Source organism: Cyprinus carpio, chromosome B21 (genome assembly GCF_018340385.1).
Source record: "Cyprinus carpio isolate SPL01 chromosome B21, ASM1834038v1, whole genome shotgun sequence".
NCBI lineage: Eukaryota > Metazoa > Chordata > Actinopteri > Cypriniformes > Cyprinidae > Cyprinus > Cyprinus carpio.
The window spans coordinates 8,061,655-8,082,781 of record NC_056617.1 but is presented as its reverse complement, the minus strand read 5'-3'; the positions used below and the strand labels follow the sequence as shown (position 1 = coordinate 8,082,781).

At 36.7% G+C, this 21,127-nt stretch overlaps 1 protein-coding gene across 23 annotated transcripts in view; it reads left to right on the top strand.

The window, feature by feature from the left end:
• The window catches only part of cacna1bb (calcium channel, voltage-dependent, N type, alpha 1B subunit, b), a 99,464-nt gene that overhangs the window by 72,935 nt on the left and 5,402 nt on the right, over nucleotides 1-21,127 (top strand). For 8 of the 23 annotated variants that reach the window (XM_042747731.1, XM_042747746.1, XM_042747745.1 and 5 more), the window contains 20 exons: nucleotides 214-354; nucleotides 1,555-1,756; nucleotides 2,923-3,087; nucleotides 3,340-3,450; nucleotides 5,475-5,558; nucleotides 7,049-7,051; nucleotides 8,531-8,647; nucleotides 8,726-8,791; nucleotides 10,140-10,231; nucleotides 10,345-10,495; nucleotides 10,849-10,976; nucleotides 12,085-12,181; nucleotides 14,424-14,529; nucleotides 15,142-15,249; nucleotides 15,509-15,618; nucleotides 15,763-15,920; nucleotides 16,006-16,135; nucleotides 16,250-16,360; nucleotides 17,935-17,973; nucleotides 19,457-19,706. In XM_042747731.1, the coding sequence (XP_042603665.1) occupies nucleotides 214-354; nucleotides 1,555-1,756; nucleotides 2,923-3,087; nucleotides 3,340-3,450; nucleotides 5,475-5,558; nucleotides 7,049-7,051; nucleotides 8,531-8,647; nucleotides 8,726-8,791; nucleotides 10,140-10,231; nucleotides 10,345-10,495; nucleotides 10,849-10,976; nucleotides 12,085-12,181; nucleotides 14,424-14,529; nucleotides 15,142-15,249; nucleotides 15,509-15,618; nucleotides 15,763-15,920; nucleotides 16,006-16,135; nucleotides 16,250-16,360; nucleotides 17,935-17,973; nucleotides 19,457-19,706 (2,369 nt within the window). Of the gene's footprint in view, nucleotides 1-213; nucleotides 355-1,554; nucleotides 1,757-2,922; nucleotides 3,088-3,339; nucleotides 3,451-5,474; nucleotides 5,559-7,048; nucleotides 7,052-8,530; nucleotides 8,648-8,725; nucleotides 8,792-10,139; nucleotides 10,232-10,344; nucleotides 10,496-10,848; nucleotides 10,977-11,406; nucleotides 11,504-12,084; nucleotides 12,182-14,423; nucleotides 14,530-15,141; nucleotides 15,250-15,508; nucleotides 15,619-15,762; nucleotides 15,921-16,005; nucleotides 16,136-16,249; nucleotides 16,361-17,934; nucleotides 17,974-19,456; nucleotides 19,707-21,127 lie in introns of all 23 variants that reach the window. The other 15 variants (XM_042747750.1, XM_042747749.1, XM_042747748.1 and 12 more) reach the window with 4 other exon arrangements.

Sequence of the window (21,127 nt, the reverse complement as noted above, 5' to 3'; positions counted from 1 at the left end):
GAAGGAAGGAAGGAAGGAAGGAAAGATGAAAGGAAGGAGAGCAAAGAAAGAAGGAAAAGGAGGAGAAGAAGGACAGAAGGAAGCAAAGAGACAGTAAGGTAAAAAAAAAAGTAAAGGAGAGGAAGTGGGAAGGAAGAAAGAAGGAATCCAAGCAGGAAGAAAAAGTAAATAGTAAATGAAGACAAAGTTAGATTTTGATGTGTCTGTACTCAGGGGTCAGTTCCTGGAGTATGGCAGTGATGGACTGGCCATGACACTGCCGCGAGAGTGGAAGAAGTATGATTTCCATTATGACAATGTCCTGTGGGCCTTTTTGACCCTGTTCACGGTCTCTACAGGAGAGGGCTGGCCAACGTGAGTCCTCACACACACACACACACACACACACACACACAGTGATCTTACAGGGACACTCAATGTTGTTCTTCTTACGCTGATCTCTTTCTCCATTTACTCTGTCTGTTCTGATTAAGTTTCTATTCTTGCTCAACTCTCTCTGGTGTAATCTGGCTTCCTCTCCACTCTCTGCTTTCTTAATTTTAACTTTTCATAGAAAAACACATACTTGGTTAAGAGAGACTATGCAATGTTATGCAGAAAATCCAGAAAGTTTTTCGCATTTTACTTAAATCCCTCTTTAACATTCAAGAGCTGCTCTGGTACTCTGTGATATATATGCAGTTCTTCTTTCGTTTTTTCGTGGACAAGGATGTAATCTTAACTATTGCATATAATCACTTTTTCCCTATCTGCGGGTTTAAGATGATGCTTTTGGTCTGTTCTACTTTGTGAAAATGTTTTAAATTTGTATTCAAAAGTTTTTAAATAGTTCACAGCTTTTTTTGTTTGATTTTATGCCTTTTTATAGAGAGAAAAAAATGAACGCAAAACAACACAAAACAAAAGGGATAAAAATCTACAGTCAAATAGAATAGTGCCAGAAACTAAATATGTATTTAAAATTTATACAGTTAAATTTTTTTATTACTAGTTTAGGTCTTTGGTAATCTATTGTTGGTTGCATTAGTAATACAAGTATTACATAATTAGTTAAATTTAAAAAATCACTGTGAAATTAAAATGGACTATTTTTATTTTTGTGGAATATCAAAATGTGTTTATTATGAAAGATTTACCTTTATTTAATCTTTTTTCAGTATTTTTTATTTTTTTTAAATCACTGCCTGAATGACAAAATCAAGTTCCGTCTCACTGTTTCACTCTGTTTCATATATCTGTTTCACTCAGATAGATGTCACAGAAGAGGAGAAAAGACAATAAAATTTCAATCTCAATTTCTATTTCATAACTACTTTAATTTTAATAACTTTTAATATAAAATTATATTCAAATATCATTTCCTTAACTGTTTTTAGTTATGTTTTCGAGGAATCCCGTAGTAGTTTGGGAAGTAAAATCATGACTTATATGCTTTTAAAGATCTGTTCACTGTGGTGGGCACAATGCATCAAAGGGTTAAAATGAGAAAAATGTATCATGATCATCTTGACGATGTTTGATCATCCTACTGACATTCTCTTGTTGGTTCTCTAGAGTGCTGAAACACTCTGTTGATGCCACGTATGAAGACCAGGGACCCAGTCCGGGTTATCGGATGGAAACCTCCATCTTTTATGTAGTCTACTTCATCGTTTTCCCCTTCTTCTTTGTCAACATCTTTGTGGCTTTGATCATCATCACGTTCCAGGAGCAGGGAGATAAAGCCATGGCAGAGTGCAGCTTGGAAAAGAATGAGGTAGGATAGGAGGCTTACATAGTCGGTTAAAATCAACCGTGAGCAGACAAGTAAATGGGGTGATGGCAAACTGTAGGCACCATTCACTGTTGCTTTAAATGGAGTTTCAGTGTATGCAAATTCAAGGTCAAAGTCTAGTTTCATACATGCACGGACAGTTGTGAGATGCCTGGAAGAGAAGCACTCTTAAGAGAATTCCTTTCACCTGTGTGTGGCCAGCGCACCTGTCCGTCTACATCTCCACTACCTTGACTCTAAACGCCTTTGACAAACACAGGTCACACACACACACACACACACACACACACACACACAAAGCACAAACTTAAACCCCAGGAGGAACTACCAGACCAGTCAGTCAGAACTCTTTGAACTCTCTGGCTTTGTTCTAAAACCTATTAAGCTGTATTGTTGTCCAAACCGTTATTGAAAATCATAAATATTTGATTTGAAGTGCTTTACATGGGCATAGAAATTAGAGCGTGTTTAATTGGGTGGCCAGCTGGTCTCCTGGCCTGATTAACTGAAAAGTGCTCAAAACCTCTCTAAAACCAGCCAACAGACCAGTCTCTCAACCACCTTATGCTGGTTTAAGATGCAGGTTTTTTAGCAGGTAGTGCTAGTAGTTTTAATTACTGTATGCATTTGTAAAAATTAAAATACTAAATTAGAAAATGTTAATTAGTTAATGTTTTATTTGTTGTGTAAATTTTGTCATAATACTGTTTTCTATTTGCAATGGTTACTTCTTACTATTTTGTAATAATTTTATGGTCCAGTTAGGGACAGTTTAACTGCCAAACATCATAATGCAGCATTGGATTTTGAACAGTGCAATAATCTATTTTTTCTGATGTCTCTATGTTTGTCTCTGTTCTTTATCAATATATCTGTATCTTCTCTCAGAGGAGATATAAGCCCGTGTTTAAATATTAAACTGCTGTAACTCTGATTTGTGCAGCTAGCTTGATGTTTGTCTTCTAGCACTCATTCTTTCACAGCCTTTCATTCGTTTGACATATAGAGTTCTGGGAATACCAATGCTGTTCTGGTAATCAAACATGGAAAGATCAGGGTGATGAGTAGTTGTGTGCTTGTAGACATTCACTTCAACACTTTGTTGAGGACTTCATGTTGAGATAATTGTGCTATGATTTCATCTACAGCGAGCTTGTATCGACTTTGCCATCAATGCCAAACCTCTGACACGCTACATGCCGCAGGACAAGGAGTCTTACCAGTATAAGATATGGAAGTTTGTGGTGTCCACTCCGTTTGAGTACTCCATCCTGACCATGATCGCCATCAACACAGTGGTCCTCATGATGAAGGTAAAAAATGTATCTTCTAAACCATTGCTGTGAACCACCTTTTGGAATCTTTATTTTTAAAAGTGTACCAAAGTTGTAGACAAGCACTGAGCAATTCCATCACACAGACTGAGGTTCAGCAATGCTGATTATTGCATATGAAATGATGTGCATGAATATTCAGTCATGAATATATGTCTGTTTTACAGATCTTTTGAATATTTGAGTGAGTGCAGAGTGAGTCACTATCTCTGTGTTTTTCTTTTTCTATAGTTCCATGATGCTCCTAATCTGTATGAAGACATGTTGAAGTGGCTGAACATCATCTTCACGGCTCTCTTCACGCTGGAGTGCATTCTCAAGGTCATTGCCTTCGGCCCTCTGGTGAGAATGGAGAGATTCTGATATTACTTATATTTTATAATTACAATCAGTGTTTGATACTAAACTAGTCATTCAACAATCCATATTTAAACTGGTAGAACATTTTTGATTAAACTTTAACTCATAGTTGCAGTGAACAAAACACCATGCATTGGGGCTTTAGTTTATTGGAGTGGGAAACATCTGCCAAGCAAAAACATATCTGAAAAAAAAATCATAAATAAAAACATTTATCTGCAATGCATACAGCACATCATTTTTTTCTGTCTAATAGTGCAGAATAAATTGCAAGGTGGACCAAATTTTTGCTGATAGCAAAAACTCAAAACTAGTTTGATTCAAATTTGAAAGGAGCTGGATAAAGTAAGAGTATGAATGACTGATTTGAGTGAAAAGTGGAGCTCTGCCGGTTGATTGACCAGCCCGCAGGGCTGTCGGCTGTGAAATCAGCGAAAGGCTCGGTAGGTGAGAAAAGTGTGGTTAAGTGTACAATATGAGCAGGGGTGCGTGCAATGTATCATAAATCTCTCTTCAGTGCCGGCTGGTCTGACCTGCAGCAGAAGGTCTCATCTCAAGCTCCATTTCCATTTATGAGGCTCATTTATTAAGAGCTTTTCTGGTGCGTGATGCTTGCGTTTACCTCCACCTATTCGGAGCTCAGGGTTGATGAATGGGTCTCGCTCATGTTGTTCTGTCCAGGATCCATGTCTAGCAGCAGTCGACTAATCTTTGCTCCATTCAGGAGAGGCATGAACCCAAGGCTAAGACACCTGACAGACTGTCCTGCCATGAAAGATCTATTACATGACTCACCAATGTCTGCATTTCAGTCTGCCTGAGTTTGTGCGTGTATGATTCTCTATATTTGTAAAAGCTACATTGTCCTCACTAGAATTGTAAATGATTCTAAAAAGGACTTGTCTATATGAGTAAAAGCAGTCCATACTTAAACTAAATCAAAATCAAATTTGCAAAAGAGCTCTCTAAGGAATAAGTGCAGAGTTAAAGTGGAGTAATTATAATTAATTCATTTTAAAAAAATGCAGCTCTGCTGAAAAGCTTTGAATTACCATCTACGGCACCTGCCTTTTAATGCAACATCATAACTGAAATTAAAGGATAGTTCACCAAAAAATGAAAATTTTGTCATGATTTACTCGTTCCAAACCTGTATGAGTTTCATTCTTGTGTTGAACATAAAAGAAGATATTTTGAAGAATGCTGGTAATCAAACAGTTTATGGTCACCTTTGACTTCAACAATATTATTTTCCCTGCTATAGAAGTCAGTGGGGACCAACAACTGTTTGGTTCTTCAAAATTCTTCATAAGAAAGAAGCTTATACAGCTTTGGAACTATTAACATTCCTTTAAAGCTCATAACTTGCTTTTAAACTAGTTTGATGAAGCATGTTTTTAAGCTTTTAAAATGTAAATATAATAAATAATAGTACTTAATTTTTACAAATGATAAAACTATTGTAGGAATTCATTTTGATATTAAATAGAATATAAAAATTTTAGTCATTTGTTATAATTATTTATAATTATAATAGAAAAATAGTCTATACAGTATATTATGTATGTGTTTTTGTATTATGTGTGTGTGTGTGTGTGTGTGTGTGTGTGTGTGTGTGTGTGTGTGTGTGTGTGTGTGTGTGTCACACACACCCATACACACATACAATCATTATATATATATATAAATATATATATATGCACACACACACATACACACATACAATCATTATGATAGATAGATAGATAGATAGATAGATAGATAGATAGATAGATAGATAGATAGATAGATAGATAGATAGATAGATAGATAGATAGATAGATAGATAGATTTAATAATTTACATTCATTGTAAATTTAATTTGAATGTTATGATTTATATCATTTGGATTTTGGCTAAAATTAGGTATCTTAGAAGGGAGCTTGTATTAACCATACGGTTTAAGATGTTTGTGGTGTAATTTGATTTTAATTGTTGTAGTTTTATGTTTTTCTAAATTTGTGCAGAACTACCTGAAGGAGGCATGGAATATTTTTGACTTTGTTACTGTGCTGGGGAGCATCACAGACATCCTGGTTACTGAGATCGAGGTGAGTCATCAAAGAGACACATCAAAGTGTTTGAGAACCAGAATTCAAAGTTATTTAAATAAAATCTTTTTAAATCTCAGCACATATATGATAAATGTTATGAATAATATAATTTACTGCAGGGGATGCTTCAGATGAGAACCTCTAAAAGCTTAAAGGGTTAGTTCACCCAAAAATGAAAATTAGGCTGTGTTTTACTCACCCCCAAGGCATCCTAGGTCTATATGACTTTCTTCTTTCAGACGAATCCAGTCGGAGTTATATTAAAAATTGTCCTGGCTACACCAATCCAAAACAATTCAGTCAGCGGGTGTTGCATGCATCAGTCCAAAAGAAGTGAAATAAAAAGCACCCATCCATAAAAAAAGTGTCTCACACGGCTCTGTGGGGTGAACAAAGGCCTCCTGTAGCAAATCAATGCATTTTTGTAAGAAAAATATCCATACAAAAAACAAAAAAAACACTAAAATATATTACAGTACCCATTGTTGTACACGGGCTGATGACGTATGAGGTCAGCTTTGTGCATGTGCCGCTCAGAAGTAACACATGAGGAAACACAGTGGAGAGATCAAATCAAAACAACAGTCACTAATTAGAAGTACAAACGCATCGATTCGCTACAGGAGGCATTTGTTCCCCACCAATCCCCATCCCCCCAACCCCCCGCCGCCCCCAAGCCGTGTGAGACATTTTTTTTTTATGGATGGGTGCTTTATATTTCACTTCTTTTGGACTGAAGCACTGCAACACCCACTGACTGCAATGATAGAGCTTGAAAGATCAAAGACAATTTTTAATATAACTCTGACTGGATTCGTCTGAAAGAAGAAAGTCATATACACCTAGGATGCCTCTGGGTTAAGTAAAACACAGCCTAATTTTCATTTTTGGGTGAGCTAACCCTTTAACTTGGTCTCTTTGTGAGTTTTCAGCATTTTATTTATTTATTTATTTATTTTATTTTGTTATTTATTATTTATGTTTTGTCGCATGTGTGTTGCAGTTATAGTCTGCTTTCAGTTTGTCTGTGGTTAAAATCATGGGGACAGTTTGACAGGGTTCCATGGAAAACCTAAAAACATTTACATTTTCAAAACTCATGGACTTCCAAAAAATAAAAACAAATTTCTGTAGTTTTTCTATACATATTATACTCTATAATAGCACTGCATTACAGTATTATAGTAAATATAATACATCTTAAATAAAATATGGGCACTTTTAAACCACATTTAGCTCAATGCAACCTTTGCACTAGATAATTTCAAATAAATCCGGTTCAGCCCTTAATCATTCAACCTGTTATAAGAGCAAATCATCTGCTGAAGATGACAATCCGGAGATCTCTACCAATGAGTTTTGACAGCTGCGTCTCTGCATGTCATAGACGGACTCCGGCCTCTCCTAACGATTTCACTGTGACTCTTATTTCCATGCTAAATCTCTGTTGGCACCTGTCCCCTTCCTTTTCCCAATGGACTGCGCAGACGGTAAGTGGCTTCATCGCTCCTGCACTGCCTGTCTCTGTCCAAACCTCTCCTCCTGTCAAACCTCTTTATCCTAATCTTGAATGCTCACCTTTATAGCTGCTGGGATCAGACTTGGTTCAATCCAGCACCATGCTGAGATGCAAAGGGTTTTTTGTTGTTGTTGTTTTTGGTATCTCAAGATCTATTCAAAGTGATGAACAAATTTTCCCTATTTTTTTTTTCCCTTTTCCAGTATTGAGAGACTAGGGATGGGTGGTATGTATATGGGCCGTATACTGTGAAGTTTGGTTTTTAATGTAGGTCTTTGTTTCTCAGGTCAGTTATGAATAATCTTTCATTGGTTTGTGTATACTAAATTCCGTATAAAAAGAAAAAAAGAAATATCTTTCATTTGTGAACTTTTGTAGAATTTGATATATATATATATATATATATAGTTACTGTGATAGCAGTATTTAATTGTTGATAAACTATTACATATTGTTGTTAATGTTTCTATGTTATTTATTTTATTTTGCCTTTTTTAAGTTATTTTAGTACTTCAGCTTGAATGAATGAAAATTTTGCTTTGGTAAGTAAATAAAAAATAGGGGCCAGATTTACTAAACAGGGCAATTTCAATACAGAGCCGATGGGCGTGGAAATTTCTGTAGATGATTTACTGACAACACGCAAATTAAAAAACACAAACGCAACATCTCATTTCATATAGACCAATGCAATATACCAAGTGAAGTGCAAATTAGCATAGTCACAAATATGCAAAACCAATGCTCATCAGGTGGGGGTGATCTACTTCCGACACAGGCGCAAAATAGTTTAATGCATGCTTTTTTGGGGCATTAAATAAAGGCACAAATACCAGTAATTTGATGAGCACAAACATTACTATATCGCACTGCGGGATTCATTTTAATACTCTCCTCCCATAAATTTAGCATCTGGAAAGGGGAACTCCTACAAATTAATATTTAAGTTCAGGTGCAAAAATAACTGTCCACGTTTTTTCAGCACTAATACTTAACTGCACATTTTTAGTAAATCCTGACAGTATTGTTTTAATGCCAAAAGATGGTTTGCGCTGGTGCAAGTTGTTAGAAAATCTGGCCCTAGGATTTTTAATATGTTAATGTTAATATTTGTTTTATTTCAGTTTATTATTATTATTATTATTAAGTTTTAGTTTTAGTTACCAATAATAACCCTGCTGTGATATAATATCTTACTGTGGTCATACTGCCCATCCCTAATGAATTTGTTTATTTCTATTTAAAAGCATGTTCATGCAAGACTATTCATGCATCATTACCAGACTATGAACAACATTGTCCTGCATGAGACTAACTAGTTTTTAACTTAACAAAAAAACTTAACAAATCTAACAGAGGCCGTTGCTTGAGGATGTGTCCTCGTCTCGGGTTTAAATACAGTTCCAGTGATGCATCTCTGATCTCTCTTTCTGCTTCTCTTTGTATCCAGGATAAGAGGATTAATCTGAGTTTCCTGAGACTCTTCCGGGCCGCCCGTCTCATTAAACTACTTCGGCAGGGCTATACCATTCGCATCCTGCTCTGGACCTTTGTTCAGTCCTTTAAGGTCAGAAATTGACCTTTGACTTTACTTGGACAACTTAGACAATTGTTTGTCTGTAAAATAACTGTATTTTGTCCTCAGGCCCTGCCGTATGTGTGTCTCCTCATTGCAATGCTCTTCTTCATATATGCCATCATTGGGATGCAGGTGAGATCCAGTGAGCTTTAAAAGAGACTCATAAATGTTACCCTTCATACAACCTTTCCATCTGAGATCTCATCTCCACAGCATCTACAATCATCTCACTTAACGTTTACAGCTTTAACATTATAGATTATTGATCTTGGGCTCATTGAATGACCACAGTCTTCTGTAAAAAGCACAGGCTGTTTTGCATGGGCAGATGGTGTTTTTCCATTTGAAAGCTTCATAGGCTTTATGAAAAAGAAGCCATTGTTCCAGTCTTTCGGTTGGATCTCATCTTTAAGTTTGATTGCTCGTTTAAGGACGTGCAGGCAATCTCCCAGATTGTGCTGGAAATGATGGCATCTGCCATCTAGTAGATTAGGACTGCATTGTAAATCAATGCTAATTGTATCCTGTAAGACTGAGGAAGCAACATCATCAGTAAGCCATGTAATCAACTGTTCGCTTGGAACTCCTACTGCCAACTCAACGTTTGCTTCATCTTTCAGTGTAAAACATTTTTGAACCAGTTTTTGCAATCTTTCTAGTATTTTTTATAGTATGATTTGAATTGTAAGCATATTAGAGTCATGGCTTAAGTTAAGCTTTATTTATATTATGTGACATGTTGTTTTAAAAGTTTGGGGTCAATAAGACTAATTCATTCATTCAATCAATCAATCATGTATCTTGGGTGTCTTTTGGGTGTAAATGCTCCCTCTCTGGTATTCCTTGTATATATTGTGCAAAAGTTGCTAAGTTTACTGCCTTTAGATGATTATGACAAGACAGTTGGACATAACTTGGCACAGAATGTTTTTACAAACTGACAGACAGGTCAGTTATTTCCAGAATAATAAAAAGTGCACTCTCAGCATTGGGTTTAATATGCATCATTTGTGGCAGAAAAGTCTATAAATGTATTATTTTTATTACTATATGGATGCTACTTTAAAAGACTGTGTCCATCCATGGTCACTGGATGTGCTTTTGTAATGTATGTGGCTGACAGATTATTGTGATTTGTTTTACTGCCTGTCAGTGCATTTCAACTCGGTAGATTTGAGTGAGTCGGTGTGTTTGTTTGCATGTCTGTTGTCTGACATAAAGTTATAAAATTCTTACACATGAGTCACACTTTATGGAAAATGTGTATGTGGCCTTGTTAATACTGCAGATGCTTACTGTCACATACCCTCCAGGCAGTCTGAATTATTGACACAGTCCTTGCAGGTATTTTCATGCAGGCTCAATAGGAAAGTGCACACATTGCACTATGTAATTCACAGCCCATCTCCACAAAAATGCTTGCATTTTTTGTAATGTACCCAAAATTAGAATGCTGATGTTCTTGTCTATCTATGGTCAGGTGTTTGGCAACATCATGTTGTCCGAGGAGTCAGCTATCAACATCCATAATAACTTCCAAACATTTTTTCAGGCCCTCATGTTGTTGTTCAGGTAAAGTAATGTTTGATCTGTTCAGTCTTCTTAAAATATGAGCTCTCACTAACTGTTACAACTTAGTGCAAGTGAATCTAAAGTTTCTGACTCTCGCCATTTGTATGTTACAGGAGTGCTACAGGGGAGGGTTGGCATGAAATTATGCTGTCTTGTCTGAGTGAAAGACCATGTGACCGTGACTCTGGATATACTGGAAAAGAGTGTGGCAGTGACTTTGCTTACTTCTACTTTGTCTCTTTTATTTTCCTTTGTTCCTTCCTGGTTAGTGGAACAAATCTCAAATACAAACAGACACAAAACACACAAATTCAGAAAAATGCAGCCTTGGGAAACATTAGTGTTTTCTTTTGAAAATAAATAAATAAATGAAATAAATAAAAATTTTACCCAAAATGTTGACCACTAATGTATATGCATGAATGAAACAGTACACAAAACATTAAATTGCACAGTGTAGCAGCTTTCATGAGTGCAAACTTCCTATAAAGTCTAACAAACAAGACACCACAAAAAAAAAAAAAAAAATTAATCTGTTATTATACAGATTTTTTTTTATTTAATTGAGATTTCTTCTCCTGTTTTACATAATTCTTCCTCAATCCTACAACCATCAGATGCTGAATCTGTTCGTGGCTGTCATCATGGATAACTTTGAGTACCTGACACGTGACGCTTCTATTCTCGGGCCTCATCACCTCGACGAGTTCATCCGTGTTTGGGCTGAGTACGACCCTGCCGCCTGGTGCGTATCACTCCTCCACGGTGTCGCTGGCAGTTAGTGCCATTTTAAAAAAAAAATGTGACAGCTCGAGACTAAGTGGTTGAAAGACGCCAGCTTAAGAGGGTACGCCACTGGCACTGTCTCTGATTTACTCAGAGCCTTAAGTCACAAGAATCCCATTTTACTGTGTGACCATGGTTAACATCAAATCCTCAAGCTTTGTCTATGCTGAGGAATGCAAATCTTATCCTTTGCATGCCATCCACTTTTAGTCTGTCTTGAGCAGAACGGATTTAAAGCCTATCCTCTCTGTCAGTGTAATCCATTTTAACTTGAAAACACACAGCTGAGAGCAGTTATCTCAATAAGCATGAAGTCTTTAGATATTGACAGAATGTGGAAAAATTTATTAAACTGTGTGTCTTCTTAACCCATATCTTATTTTTTGCAGCGGAAGGATACACTATATGGATATGTACAATTTGTTGCGTGTAATCTCACCTCCTCTTGGCTTAGGAAAGAAGTGCCCTAATAGGGTGGCATACAAGGTTTGAAAACACACCTTCCCTCTAGGGGGTGGTGCTGTGAAAAATGAATGCCCATAAAATGCCTGAAAGTGCTAATGTCTGATTGGATTATACTCCCCCTCTTTCCTTACTAATTTTAATATGGGTAACCATGGTAACCAGGAAACAAAGCCAAATGCTAAATCCCTCATCCCAAACTAATCCCATATGTTCACTTATCGTAAATATTGATGTAGCAGGCCAGCTTTTATTTGCTCTGCTTAAAATTAGACCAAATATTAGCTTTGTTCCTGAGTATCTGATTGGTTAGCCGTGGTGCGTCCTAGCATGCAACGACAGAAGCTCCAGACTGCAGCCCAATCCCATCATGCCATGTTCTTCATCCCTGGATCACTGGTAGCCTGTAGCTTTAAAAGCAGGCGTGATCCATCCGTCCTTCTGAGACCGGATGGTATCGGATACCCTTGACCTTCCTTCAGAATCCTTGATAACAATGTTTTTTTTTTTTTTTTTCCTTTCTTTCATTCACGTCACATGTTCTCCACTACTACTTCCTTCTCCTTTTTGTTGTCTGTGTGACCTTTGAACTCACCCCTATGAAGTGGACGCATATCCTACCTCGATATGTACGAGATGCTTCGCCACATGTCCCCTCCACTAGGTTTGGGAAAGAAATGTCCTCCAAGAATCGCCTATAAGGTAGATCCCACCCCCGACTACTCCTTAGCTCCTCCTCTGTCCTCTCATTGGCTGATGTGGCTGTCAGTCAGTGCTCTAATTGTACAAGTGTTTGTGTGTGTGTGTGTGTGTGTGTGTGTGTGTGTGTGTGTGTGTGTGTGTGTGGCTTTGTGTTGTGCTCTTTTTTTTATGTGCCTTTTGATCTCACTGATGGATGATAATAAAACTCTTTCCCTAGTAAAAAAAAAAAAAAAAAAGACACTTATTTCATACTAAGTATAGTTCAAATCTATTAGCATATTTACTAAAAGTTATAACTTAACTTTATTTGGAGTACTACTTGTGCACAATGCACATTTCTTAATATTAATACTAAAATGTGTTTAATGTCACTATTGATGCAGATTACAGTTTATAATCTTTGAAAAAAGCTGGTCTTTAAATGCAAGATATTTGAAGTGTGCCTGAAGTATACTTGCAATAGTTTCACTTTAGCACAATCAGATATACTTCAGTATATCTTTAGTTGGACTTCCACACAATTAAAATGCAATAAGCACAAAAATTTGTTGTTCCAACTTAGCAGACTTTAAGTATACCAGTTTAGTTTGCTAAAAATACAATTGCAGGGTATTTTTATTAAGCACATAAATATGTAAATGTGTTTGTTGCATGCTTAGCATGAAATAAATGTATTTCAAATACATTTTAGATTATTTATTTTTCACTAGTGTTGATAGAAAACTTTTTGTCTTGAGAACGCCCTAAAAAATTCTGTCTACATAGGCAGCTCGGTAGATTTCAAAACAGAACAAAAGTACAGAGCAGAATAAATACACAGTCAGCACTCAATTTCATCTGCAGCAGTACTAAAATTGTTGCAGTCTTTGTCTTTCACTGTATAAAAGAAACTAAGGAAGTAAAAAATCTAAATATATCAAAACTGAATCTCAAGCGTAACTGGTACAGGGCTGCCTATTTTGGTCGCAGGCCATTCTGCCACTTTGAGAGCTGCCTCCGAGTCAATAAGTTTACACACCCTGTTCCAGCTGTCTGAATGGGTAACGTTCAAGAGATGCACATTCGTGTCTGTCTGCCGAGCCACTCTCTGAGGCCACACAGTCTGCGTGCGTGAAGGCTTGAGGATGCAACGTTCTCCTGCAAGCTCTAAATAGAACAAGCCCCCACTTCCCCGGAATTCAGAGCACTGAATCAACAGGGAGGAAAGAAAGAAAGCTTGCTGTAGATGTGTGCTCAGTGGAGCGTCCTTTCCCTTTTTCATTGGTAGTTGTTGTGGAAAGATGTCTGTGCTGGCCTACGTACTCTAATGAAGGCAGAGCGTTGTCCCTGTGCATGATGTTACGCTCCTTCACGCTACACCACGGAAACGGATTCATTCTCTGTTTATTTTGCATCTGTTTTCTTTTAAACACTATAATTAATGCTGGGTGTGTTAATCTGTGAAGCGTCTACTCCGGCTTCTTGTGGTTGGTGCATTTGTGGCTATTGGTTTTGGTTGGTCAGCATGTTATCTTTTCTCACTCGCTTTTGGTCATCATCCTTTCTGAAGGTCATCGCTGACTTTGTAAAAACACAAAAAAAGCAGCCCATCAACACCTCACATTTCAGTGCGCATGAACTAGTGTATTTGCATTCTCTACGTGGACAGTAGTCATAGCTGCCTGCATGCAAACTGGCGATATTTATTACTGAGACCTCAAACACAAAGGATAAAGATTTTTATAAGTTAGTCCATATTTTACCCCAATTGAAGTCACAACAGTTTTTGCTTAAACCTGCTAAAAAACACACAAACAGCTCAAAGTGTTAATATGATCTTATACATTGTCATGGTTATTAAGCATAATCATTGTAAGATTGTTTATGTAATCGCATTTACTGAGAAACCTGTGAACCTCCAATAATAGCTAAAGTTCACACTGTTCTCAGTATGAAAAAAACAGCTTTACTGTCTGCTAACTGGAGAAATGCGGCAAAACATCTTCCATTTCCAACATTACTTATCCTCTGCATGAAATATAAACACACTCTCTCCCTCCTCTCATTTTGATGTCCTGAAGAGACAATTTGTGTGCTGAGATGAGAGTTCGGAAATGACTATTGATGAAAGGGAAATTACATAGACTAAGTCGCTACTCTCCCTCAGCATGCAAATTCCTCCTGTCATTTGTTATGGACATTTCCGTATCCTGCAGTCATGTGTGATATTAATCACAAACTATCTGTGTCCGTGACTCCACAGCGGTTGGTGAGGATGAACATGCCCATAGCTGAAGATAGTACAGTTCACTTTACCTCCACTTTAATGGCTCTCATCCGGACTGCCCTGGAGATTAAACTGGCATCAGGTGAGTGTCCGCTTGGAGCCCTCAGGACCAGCCACTGGCATTTGTCAAAAGCTCCTTTAACTGTCCATCTGCTCCAGCAGTGCTTTTCACCAGTCACTGCTCTGTTCCATCAGCCTCATTTAATTTAACACTCCACCAGCTTTAAAAGTGTTACAAGTTAATTGAATGATGCTTTCCCCGCTGACTTTGACTTTAATTTAACCTTTTACTTGGTGCAAAATATGATTAAAGAATAAGATAACATCCATTAACAGCTTGACAAAAAAAAAAAAAAAAAAAAATCTTGTGGGGATATTAAGGATAAGAATTATGAAAGACTCTGTTAGATACTGTGGTAACACTTTAGTATAGGAACCAATTCTGTTGCTTATTAGCATGCCTATTAACATATCTGCTGTTTATCAGTACTTATAAATCACAAATTATGCATGATATGGTACATCCCTAATACTACCCAATACCTAAACTTAACAATTACCTTAGAAACTATTAATAAGGAGCAAGTTAGGAGTTTATTAAGGCAAAAGTCGTAGTCAATGGTTTGTTAATAGCTAGAATTGGATCTTAAAATAAAGTGTGAACAATACTGTTAACATTGTGTGTTTTTTCTAGGAGTTCTGGCTCAGCGGCTTTGTGATGCTGAATTAAGGAAGGAAATAAATAAAATTTGGACTAACTTGTCATCAAAAACAGTGGACCTGCTGGTGACACCTCATAAACGTAAGCCCTGCATTTAGAAACTCTTGCTAAAGTAATGTTGATTTTGGTTTAGAAAGCACTTAAAATTTATACGGAATCTTAATTAAATGCTCATTTGAGTTTGAGTTTTCATTAACAATACTGATGACATTTTTCACCTGAGTTATTCACCCTGGTTTTGCTTGTGACTTCTGAGCTTTTGGTGTCACCTAGTGGACATCGGTTTTCTCACTGCATTTCAGTCCATTTGGTATTTCATGTGCATTTCACTCTCTCTTAGATAATGAATTGACTGTTGGGAAGGTCTATGCTGCTCTCATGATTTTCGACTACTATAAGCAGAACCGAGCCAAAAGACTCCAACAGCAGCAGGCTGCACCAGGCACACAGGTAGAGGAACTACAAATAACTAAATTTATCTGTAGAATTCTAATTATTAGATGTAGATTGATGCCATATTTTATTATCAAATTATAAGCTATTAATTTATAATGTAGTCCTTCTGAAAGTGTTGTGTTTGTGTTTTGTCCTCAGAGTAAAGTTGGAGTTCTTTTCAGACCAATGCTTCCTCTCACACACTTGAACGATCAGGAGCCACTAGTGCTGAAAGCCCCGCCCTCTTCTCAATCAGATACCACTCCACATCCAGATGCCCCGCCCACATCCTTTCACCTGACCAATGGGGATGCAGTGTGAGTGTTCTACCACTCTGATCTTTATTTTGCTACACTTTGCATTTAATTATTTTTTATTTTTTTAACTGTATGTATGCCACAGACAAAGCCAGAGCAGTGCCATGAAAACGTCTCCATCAGGAGACATACCTCAGGAAGTCACACAGGAAGCAAAAAGAAGGCCTGTCCAACGGGGCCAATCAGAAGATGTGCCAAACACATACAGATCTCAGGTGATTTGACCTCTACTAGTGATTCCTGAATCAGTCCTGTTTAAGTTACATGTGTCAGACATTTACAGGTCAGTTAAACGGTGTTTGTTTTGTCTGGTTCTGTGTGTGTGGCAGGAATTAGTTGAGATGACTGACATGGAGAATGACTCTGATGTGGGCAGGTATCCTGTGCTGGAGGGTCACGGCAGAGCTGCCTCCATGCCCAGACTGAACGCTGGCTTTCAGGTAAACATCTCCTATCCATCATGGCCATATGAGGTCATTCTGGTGGGAGTTGAAAATAACAGCTGCCCAGCCTTTGTTTCTTATTCTGACTAAATTAATTCCTGCAAAGAAAGAGGCAGCTGGAGGACGTCTTTGCACAGATAGAGGGAAGAGGAGTGAATGGGTAGCTGTATGAGAGAAGAGATGAATGGAGGTAATAGTGAGGGTGTATTAATGAATGCAGAGAAGAGGTGAAGAATTCAAGCAAATGAATTGGAGGAAGTCAGATGAGGTTAATTTACTGTATACACCAATCTCCACTGAGGGTACATTTATTCTCTTCAGTTCAGTTCAGTTGAGTGTGTGTGTGTGTGTGTGTGTGTGTGTGTGTGTGTGTGTGTGTGTGAGAGAGAGAGAGAGAGAGAGAGAGAGAGAGAGAGAGAGAGAAAGAGAAGAGGGACAATGCAAAGTCTACATACAGTATAGACATACAAAACTATATAAGAATGTTTTATTTTTTATCTTTGTTGTTATTAAATCCTTTAATTTATTTTAAATTACACTGACAAAAATGGTGCAGAAACAACTTTCACTCAGAAATTGCTAGAATATTTCACAATTAATTACAAAGAAACAGCACAAACATTGAATTAAGCATTTTTAAAGTATTTTAAAGACTGAAACACATTAAAATGTACTCTAATAATCTTTGTTTTATTTACATCTTGAAATATCTTTTTTACAATGTAGATATAAGTAGGATTGAATTTCAGTGTTGTTTTATTATTTCTATGTAGTATTATAGTATTTCTTAATATTTTGAATAAGCTTTCATTTGTTTTCAGTTTTTTATTTAGATTTTAGTAAAAGTTTTTTCCCGTCTTATGTGCTTGTCATTTTAATTAGTTTGTGGTATTTAAAAATGTTTGTTATATTTATATACTATACTGTATTTATGCTTTATTTTTTCAGTTTTAGTTATTTTAGAAATTACTTTTTTTTTTATTTTTTTTTAATAAGTATTTAAGCTTAAGTTGTTCAAATAAGTTTCTTTTTTTTTTACAATAAATAAATAAATAAATTTAATTGTTGTAGTTATCATTAATAACACGGATAAAGTTTTTGTTTTTGTATGTTTCATATCGAGTTTTTCCTCATTAACTTGTGAAATTATTTGATGTTGCTTTTTAACTGTAAATTTATTTGTGTACATACTTGGTTTCTTTTGATTTGATATTTTTGCCACATCGCTAATAGACTTACACAGTCTCCAGCATCCTTGTTATAATGTCTTGTCTTTAGTCTCTTCCTGTCTTGTCTTGTCCTGTCTTATCTGTCTCTTCTTTCTCTCCAACAGTCTTTAAAACATCAAACTCACTGAACTCATGTCTCCACCTTTTATTTCAACACAATCTCTAATCCACCATCCAGGCACCTTGATATCCAGACTTTTCATAAACATCACTCATTCTTACTCTGTTCCTCTTTTGTGAACTCTCTCCTCCTGTCTCACTCTGTTACTGTGTCCATGATTGCCACAGCTGTGTGCCCTGCTCTCCTCACCTATGTGTCCTCTTCCTCTTCCCGTCCAACAGCGGAGCCACTTACGCCACACCGCCGGAACGTATCTAGCAGTATGTACAAGTGTTCCACCTGCAATCACTCTCCCTTTCTCTCTTTTTCTCCCTCTGTCTCTCTCTGCCAGCCACTCCATTTCTATGTTGGCTTGTGTGTGCTTTATCCATTCCAGCTCTTTTAGAGTTCACACTCTTTTAGGAGTCCAATAAACTTGTATAACCACAATTCATATTAGCCTTGTGAGGTAAACACAAAACTAACACGCACTACAAAAGCCATATATAGTAGTTCACCACTGTGGGTGACTATTTTACTAATTGAATAGATTAACCACAGTTTAGTTAAAGGAATACAAAAAGCAAATACTAAAATGTGATGCTTATTTTATCTTGGATGTTGTTTGGTGCTAACTGTAAGTATGAGTGTGTTTCATTTAGTGGGTTGTGTATCATTTTAATTAGTGTAGTCCTCTCTTCACATATCTTTCAGCCATATACATGATTATTATCATGTACACTAATGTTTGTGTAAAAAAAAAAAAAAAAAAAATAATATGAAAAAATCTAAAATAATAACAAACTATTCAAATATATAATCAAAAATACAGTAAAACCAGCAATATTATGAATTAATATTGCAATGTAAAATAACTGTGATACATATTTTTCAAGGTTCTTTAATGAATGGAAAGTTCAAAAGAACATCATTTATTTTATAATAATAAATCATGTTTTTACAGTCACTTTTGATCAATTTTATGCATCTTTGCTAAATAAAAGTATTAATTTCTTTCAAAAGAAATTGCAGTGGGGGGAATAATTAATGATTTTACAATCAACCACTGAAAACCTCATATTCGATATTCAGTGGATTGATTCATATGGATTTTGTGCAGTTCAATAGAAACTTTTCAAGCTATGAGAAGAGGGGATGCACTGCTTCTTAGAGGTTCTGAACACTTATGCCACTGGGCGGCACTAATGAGTCTTTGTAGAAAAAGACTTACAAAGGTAAAAATTCCAGTCATCACCAAGGAGTGGTCACAGATTCTCTAAAGAATCTGTTCTATAGTGACAATTTAACATTTAATGAATATCTTTTTGATACTGTAAATACACATGTATACCTACTGTATAGTATCTAGAGATTAACAGCAACAGGTAAGCAAGAAAAGCACCAGTGACTCTTTATAGATCAGTGACCGCTGCTTGGCTGTGGATAGTTCATAAGCAACTATTCCAGCCGCCCAGTTCATGTGTAAGAGACGATTCGATGACAGCATTCAAACAGCAGAGTGTTTGCATCGAGCGTGACGGTGTTCCACTGTTCTCCGATGCGTGCGTGTGTCCGCAGGAGCGGGCTGAACGTCGCTCTTCAGTGGAAGTGTGTTTTCATGCTCAGCTGGTGTTGTGCGTCTGTTGTGACAGGTCTAGTGCTCTGAGACTCTTGTCATTCTAGTACTGTGCTAGACATGTGTCCTCTCCTTCATCCCATTTCTTCGTCTTTCACATGTTAACTCGCTTTATTTCCACCACACAGCCTATCGCAGACGTGAGTCCAATGCGGCGGTCTACTTCCTCGTTGACTCCTCAGAGAGGGGTGCGAGAGGTCAATCTGAGCGATTATGACCTGGAGAGGCCCAAGATGGCCCCGGGCCAGACTCTCACTCAGGAGAGAGAGAGAGCTCATCATCATCATCACCATCATCATCACCGTTGCCAGCGGCGCAGAGACAAGAAGCACAAATCGCTGGATCGAGCCATCAACGAGGAGCAGCCTCCCCCTGCAGGTGGGTGCGATTTTCCTTTCTCATTAATTTTTTATGCTTTTCAGCACATCCATGTGAAAGAAAATAATGAATATTAAAGAGCACAAAAAATGTCATAGAGTGGACCTGTTTGATTTGGGCTAGTAAGCAACCACCTAGAAGAATGGATCTCTCTCGTCTTAGTTAAAGGCCCCCTTTACCTGTTAACACAATATTTAAAAGCCCCCTATAGAATATTAGCAGAACGGTAACTATAATATATATTTACTATATTGTTAACAGAAGCTGTGATTTGGAATTTCATGAACTATATGTTAAATAAAAACATATCTCACATATTCACTATAAAAATGATATTTTGCTCTTCCTCAAAGCTGTTTGCTCTGGAACAAATAGTAGATGAATGCCTGGTAGATTTACCCCAGATTACTTATATCTTGTGTTTAAGAGACATCAGAGCCAGCTGCAAATTTTATTAGAACTGAGCAAGGTGAAGCTGCTCTCGGCGGGTTCATGAGCACTGAACGGCCGCTGATACCCTGGAGCTCACATCTCAGAAAACGTTGAAGCAAATTTTCAAATAGACATTATCTTTATTAAAAACCACATATTTGAAGTCTAAACAACTACATTCTCATCTAAATAAACTCTTAAAACTACATTCCATGACACAAAATCTGTGTGATTTTTTAAATTGTAGTGGATTTGGAAATACACCATTATACTAGCTGTGGAGTGATACAAATGGTGAAATGGTTGGAGTTCTGTTATTACTAGAATATTGCACTCCTCTCAGCCAATCAGATTCAAGGACCAGAAAGTGTTGTATAAAATGAAATAATACAACAGATTAAAATATTTTTGTCATCACCTTGAAGCCTCCTTTTATATCATGTTATATCGTGTTGCTATGCAGTTTTATATTATATTATATTATATTATATTATATTATATTATATTATATTATATTATATTATATTATATTATATTATATTATATTATTAATTTTGTATAAAAAAATGACATTTGTTATACAGTATATAGGTATGTACAGTCTTTAAGGATTATGAAGAAATGTACTAGTTGAAAATCCCAGCTTCTTTTGCTTAGCACAGTGATGTAAATTCTTTTAAGGATTACAGTGATCAGGTTATCGAGGAAAAAACTCCTAATTGCTCTCTGAAGCACTTTGGTGTAGGATTTACTTTGTCAACCTCTCTCTTTGACTTAGAGTGGGGCTTACAGACCATTGCTAGAAAATGTGCTTTTGAACGGATTGATTTTTTGATTTTTGTTTCTTGGCCAGTATGTGGCATGACTGGGAAAAGTCAGCAGTCGGAGAAAGCAACTTGTGGTTGCTCACGAGGGGAGCTCTCTCAGGATGACAAAATGAACCGCCTATTATTTCTTTATTACAAGATTCCTTCTCTTTCTTTCATGCT